Source organism: Octopus bimaculoides, chromosome 2, assembly GCF_001194135.2.
Source record: "Octopus bimaculoides isolate UCB-OBI-ISO-001 chromosome 2, ASM119413v2, whole genome shotgun sequence".
In the NCBI taxonomy this organism is placed as follows: Eukaryota; Metazoa; Mollusca; class Cephalopoda; order Octopoda; family Octopodidae; genus Octopus; species Octopus bimaculoides.
In genome coordinates, this window is record NC_068982.1 from 188680083 (window position 1) to 188686817 (window position 6735).

The window sequence follows — 6735 nt, forward strand, 5'->3', positions numbered from 1 at the left end:
TTTTTTTTTTTTTTTTTTTTTTTTTTTTTTGCAGGGAGTCTGATTTTTGATGTGTATGGCTATATGAATTTAGGGAAAGGAAAACTAATGAAATGGCTTGCTTCTTTTTGTTCTTGTTGTTGTTGTTGTTAAAGTTGCTATGTCTTGCAAACGGTCTGGAATATTATTGTAAAATCTTCCTTCTTTTTCTAGTTATGCAGAGTCTGTGGGTGCCAAACATTTCCATACTTCTGCCAAGCTGAACAAAGGGACTGAAGACCTCTTTTTAGACCTCAGCAAATGTAGGTGACATGGTGTTCTCTTTTTCATCTCCCCTCGACACTTTTGTTTGTGTGTGTGTGTCTGTGTGTTGTTACATGTAAAATATAAAAAATAAATGTTTCCTTCTCGAGCCATGCCAGGCTGGTTTCCCGGTTTCAGTGGCGTATATATTCCCCTCCTGGATGGGACGCCAGTCCATCGCAGGATTAACTCACTTTTGCCAGCTGAGTGGACTGGAGCAACATGAAATGAAGTGTTTTGCTCAAGAACACAACGCATCACCTGACCCAGGAATCGAAACCACAATCTTACGATCAGGAGTCCAACACCCTAACCAATAATCCACACACCTCTAATGTGTGTTACATGTCAATACATTATAATACACACATAGCACCCATCATCATCATCATCATCATCATCATCATCACATGTCCATTTTCCATGCTGAACAGGATCTGGCCAGCTTCCCAGGCTCCATATTTGACAAGGTAGAATGAGCCAGAGGACTATGTCATGCCCCAAAGTCTGGTGTGGTTTCTATGACTAGATGCCCTTCTTAATGCCAAACTCTTCACAGGGTGGGCCGGGTGCCATTTACTTGGTACCAGCACAGATCTTTTTCTGTGGCACCTGCACATGTCCTTTTTACATGACACTGGCACAATGCATATATATATGTATCTACATAGATAGGCGTGGCCATGTGGTAAGAAGCTTCCTTCCTAATCACATGGTTTCGGTTTCAGTCCCACTGCACAGCACCTTTGACAAACGTTCTCTATCACATCCCTAGCTGACCAAAGTCTTGAGAATGGATTTAGCTGACAGAACCTGAAAGAATCCCTTCATATGTGCATATGAGTGTGTGTTTATGTACATGTGTGATGTGTGTGTATATGTATGTATATATATATATATATTTGGAAATGGATGTGTGGCGTTCGATCATATAATAATATAAATAATGGTCAATGCAATGATCTCACGCTACACACCTCCCTTTCAAACACTGCTATCAACAGCAGAAGTGAACTAGAATGTTGAAACTTATTATGCATGCACAGCAGAGTTCAAGGTTAATCTGTGTGCTTTAGTGTTGTTACTCTGGCAACAGTCTGGATGCTTATTGATCAGACCACGTATAAAGATATTTTGTTTTGAACAAGCTTTACATAGCAATTGAAAGTTCTGGTGAATTCTATCTGCAGAGTAATTACACATCAAAACAGAAGACTGGAATAATTTAGTCTTTTTTTTTTGTTTGTTGTTTGTGCCTTTGTCTTAACAGCCCGTGATGGTCATAAGTTAGCATCACCATCATACAAATGCCTTTTGTGTAAACCTGCCTAGGTATGGGGAAATATTATTACCTTACTTGGAAACAGGTGAGCTTTGGCAGCAGGAACAAAATCCAGCCATAGAAAGCCTGCCTCAATATATTCTATCTGACCCATGCAAGCATTGGAAAGTGGACATTAAAGCAATGATGATGGTCAATGTCGTTATGTAACTTCATTATTGTTGTTGTTATCCTTTTTGCTTGTTTGTCATAAGATTGTGGCCATGCTGGGGCTCTGCCTCCAAGAGTTTTCAGTTGAATGAATTGACACCAATTCCTTTTTTTTTTTATAAGCCTGATACTTATTCTATCAATTTCTTTTGCCCAACTGCTAAGTCACAGGGACATAAACAAACCAACACTAGTTGTCAAGTGGTAGTGGGGGACAAACACAGACTCAAAGACACACACACACACGACAGGCTTCTTTCAGTTTCCGTCTATCAAATCGGCTCACAAGCCTTTGGTTGGCCCAAGGCAGAAGACGCTTATTTACCCATGGTGCCATGCAATGGGACTGAACCTGGAACTGTGTGATTGGGAAGCAAACTTTTTACCACACACCCATGCCTGCACGTATTGTTTTTTTTTTTTATTTTAGAGCTATTATTTATTTGTTTGTTTTTGGTCTTTCATGCAGGTATGATTGAAAAAGCTGACAGTAATTGTCAAAACAAAAGAGGAACAAACAACAGGAAGACTGTAATGGTTGTCGAAGATGAGCCGGCAGAGCGGAAGTCTAGTGGCTGCTGTTAAATAAAAGAACAAAAAAAAAAAATGGAAAAAGAAAGAAAAAGTGTATATCTGGAGGTGTGTCCTGAGTTATGTTGCTGCTACTGCTGTTGTCGTTCTTTCAGGACGGATGAAGAAATAAAAAAAAAAAGGAAAGAAAAATGGAAAGTCTTGCAAAGAGGAAGAAACACAGGAAAAAATAAAATAAAATATATAAATTAATTAATTAAAAAAAAAAAAAAGACACTTTTCTCCCAGATTAAATAACAATAATTATACTAATTAATTAATCTTGTTGATAGTGATGGTCTTTGAGACCAAGAAGACCTTCCGAACATGACCTTTTCATGGACTGTGTGATTTCTTCTTGGTTATATGGCATTAAAAGCTGCGGAACTTCTCTGTGGAAAATTCCCCCCACCCCCCACACTTAATGATGTCGGTAGCTCAGCATCAATGTTGTTGTTGTTGCTGGATCACCATGGAAACGCCATTCATTATATGCAAATTAATAATCCCTTTCTGAAGCCCGTTTATTATTATTATTATTAATAATTCCTCCCAATTTAAACACTAACACACATACATAATGACACATATATACACACACATGCATTAATACACACACGCACACACCTCTGAACATGTCCAACAACAACAACAGAGTTGAAATCAGAATGCAGCATCATCATCATCAACAACAATAACACCACATCAATCCAAACTTGTTAAAGCAGTTTGGAGATTTGCTAAAATTTAATTAGGAGTGTGTACTCCTTCAATCAGTGTTTATGTGATATGAATAATAAAAAAATATTTTCTATTTATCTTAAATTATCAATTTTTTTTACCATATTTCTTTACTTTTCGTATTTTGCAAATATATTGTGCCTCTTCTTTGTTACTCTTCAGTTTAAAAACCCAAATTCCGACCTCCTCCTTGATTTAGCTAGAAGTGGTTACCTCCCTTGCAATAACTGCCGCCAGGGTGCACCACCTGTTTGAATTCCTCTGGTTGTGAATTCCGATTACAGAAATCCCTCAACTATCGTGGGTGTTAGGTTCCAAAACCTCCCACAGAAATAATTAAAATCTAAGAAATATAAATACCTATCAACCACAGAAACTCCGCAATATACTCAGGAGTGTGTAATAGGTGAGTCACGCTATGGCGAGGGATTACTGTATATCCAGAGAAACTGATGGCGATATGTCATCATCTTTTAACGTCCATTTTCTATGCTGGCATGGGTTGGACGGTTTGACAGGAGCTGCACCAGGCTCCATTGTCTGTTTTTTGGCACGGTCTCTATGGCTGCGTGCCCTTCCTAATGACAACCAATTTACAGAGGGTACTGGGTGCTTTTTACGTGGCACCATCAAAAGTAATGTCTCTCTTAACACATAACAAAGGATAAACTATTATCAACAATGGGAAGTATTCCTCCTGATATTTCTCCTCCTCAACCACACCCCCTACCCTTATCCATTGCTCACTGCATTCGCCTCTACCCACTCACTTTATGAAATGACCCACTTTCTTCCCTTTGGACCCTCTATTTACTGGTTCGCACATTAAGGTCATGAGTTTGATTCTCAGTGAGGCATTGTGTCCTTAAGCAAGACTCTTTATTTCTCGTTGCTCCAGTCCACTCAACTGGCAAAGCATGAGTTGTACACTTTACGTAGTTCTCAGCATGACACAGAATGTGACAAGGCTGGCCCTCATTTAATTACAGGTACAAGTGTTCAGCCAGTTACACATGAATCTCACAAGCCGGCTGTTCCATTTGCCAGATCCACTGGGACACTTGTCATCATAACCAACAGAGTGCCGGTCAGTTGTGACCTTGAGAATAAGCTCTGACACACCATCACCACAACAACTATCTTCTCTCCAGCTTCTCCCTCCCCCAACTCTATGTAATGTTGGGTAGCCATGTTATTTCCTCTGCAGCAAGACATCTTAGCCTGTCCTTAGCATACTTTTAGCCTCTCAACATTTGGCACAAAATCTACCTCCCCACCTCAAATACACCCACACACACCCACACAAACTTTCTCCCCTTTCGTCTTGCAAGTTACTTGGCAACCTCACTTGTGCTGATGTCATGAAAAGAAAGCGCTCAGATGAGGTCTTATTTCTTTATTGCCCACGAGAAACTAAACATAGAGGGGATAAACAAGGACAGACAAAGGGATTAAGTCAATTACATCAACCCCAGTGCATAACTGGTACTTAATTTATCGAACCCGAAAGGATGAAAGGCAAAGTCGACCTCAGCGGAATTTGAACTCAGAACATAAAGACAGGCGAAATACCAATAAGCATTTCGCCCAGCATGCTAACGGTTCTGCCAGCTCGCCGAGATCTGATCAGAAAGTAGCGAGACTGGTGCCATAGAAACAAAACTGCAGCATGTATCCATTTGATGTTTGATCTCCTTCAAAGTAGTCCCTTTCTGAAGCCACACACTTTGTTCAGTGTTGTTTCCATTGATGCAAGCATTCCTGGAACTCCTTTTTGGGATTTGCGAGCAGCTGCCTCGTTGCAGTCTTTTGGATTTCCTTGATGTCTTCAAATCTTGTTCCTTTCAAGTGGGATTTGATTTTTGCCTTGGTTCCAGGGTCACAGGTGTAGACCCACAATCCATCGCTTGTTAGGGCCGTTTTCAAAGAGTCTTCATCTTCCTCAACACAATCCAGGAGATCCTGAACAGCTGGAACTTGATCTTCTTCTTCTTGAGACAACCACACTCTACACACTTTAGTTCAAAGCACTTCCATACACAACGGAAGAGAGCAAGAACATTATAACTTGCATAACAGAGTTCAATTTCAGTCTGTGCCAAATGGTTTCACTCTGTAATTTAGCTCCATTACCATAACAACTGTCCCAATACTTTTTGATCAGATCTCCTCGTATTGTAAAATGACTGGTATTAGGAAGGACATCCAGCTGTAGAACCGATGCTAAAACAAAGACACTGAAGCCTAGTGCATTCATCCTGTCCAGCCCTTTCCAGCATGGGAAGTGGACATAAAGTAATGATTTTGTATACAGGCACTTGTGTGGCTGTGTGGCAAAAAATTTGCTTCCCAAAATTAAGTACCAGTTGCGTACTAATTGACTTCCTCCACCCCACCCCATCAAAATTTAGGGCCTTGTGCCTACAGTAGGGAAGAATAAATTGGTTATGTTTCTACAATAAAGCACAAAATATTTTAATAATTTGTTTTCATACAATTCCTATTATATTCTAAAAATATAATGGGATTTTTAAACATCAGATTGTTATGTGGGTCCAATCGAGCTAAACAGGAACCGAAGGGGTCTAGCGTTAAAAAAATGGTTGAGAACTATTTGTCTGTCATGAACCATTTTACCAAATTGGTGTTTATTTCTGACTGAATTATCTCCCTTGCCATGAATATGTCTGCTTTGTCCTTCACATCTAATGAAGCAAGGAAATAGATTTTCATCTATTTTTATTTATATTGCAGTTTGCGAACAATAGCAAGTGTACATGTGTAGTTAAAAAGTTCATTTCTCGATCATGTTTTTGGGTTCAATTCCACCACACAGAACCTTGGACAAGTATTTTTTTTACTCTAGTGTCAGATCAACCAAAGGTTTGTGAATGTATTTGGTAGATGGAAACTGAAAGAAGCTTCCCATGTAGTTAGATATATAATGTTGAGCCTCCGTTTACGAATTTAATTCATTCCTGAAGGCTATTCATGTCATAGGAGAGAAATGTGTCCGCATGGCTGATGGTGCCCTTGCACTTAATGATCCTGCAAAGAAAGAGGGCTTGGAAACCCCATTAGGAAAGACTATTGAATGTGGAAAACGAATGGAGAAGGAGTGTCTGCCAACTGTTGACCCAACTGAGGGAGCAGCTATCTGAAACAACAGTAGGTTAGTAGATAAAGCAATTAAGGACATGAAGACAGGGAAAGCCCCCAGCCCATCAGGAATCTCCCCTCAGATGCTTAAAATATCTGATGGAGTAAGATATAGTCTAGTCTTCATCATAGTTAATCAGGTTGTCCTCGAAGGAGTCATAGCCAACGATTTGTATAGCAGCATCATCGTCAAGTGCCACAAAGGCAAAGGTGATGCCTTAGACAGGAATAATTACAGAGGGCATCAAGCTGCTGGACCAGGGGATGGAAGTTACAGAAAGGGTCATAGCTCAATTAATTATGAAGAGAGTTAATGTAGATGACATGCAGTCGGGATTTGTGCCAGACTGGAGCACAACTGATACTATATTCCTGATTGGGCAACTTCAGGAAAAATATCTGGCCAAAAATAAACCTCTGTATCTGGCTTTTGTCGACATTGAGAAGGCCTTTGACAGGGTCCTCCACTCCCTTAACTGGTGGTCAATGCG

At 39.9% G+C, this 6735-nt stretch overlaps 1 protein-coding gene across 1 annotated transcript in view; it reads left to right on the plus strand.

The window, feature by feature from the left end:
* Positions 1–3162, plus strand: part of LOC106873699 (ras-related protein Rab-21) — a 59030-nt gene extending 55868 nt beyond the window's left edge. Inside the window, exons 5-6 of the mRNA XM_014921172.2 lie at positions 193–281; positions 2244–3162. Of these exons, the coding sequence (XP_014776658.1) occupies positions 193–281; positions 2244–2359 (205 nt within the window). The 3' untranslated portion in view covers positions 2360–3162. The remainder of the gene's footprint in view (positions 1–192; positions 282–2243) is intronic.
* Positions 3163–6735: the final 3573 nt, after the last annotated feature.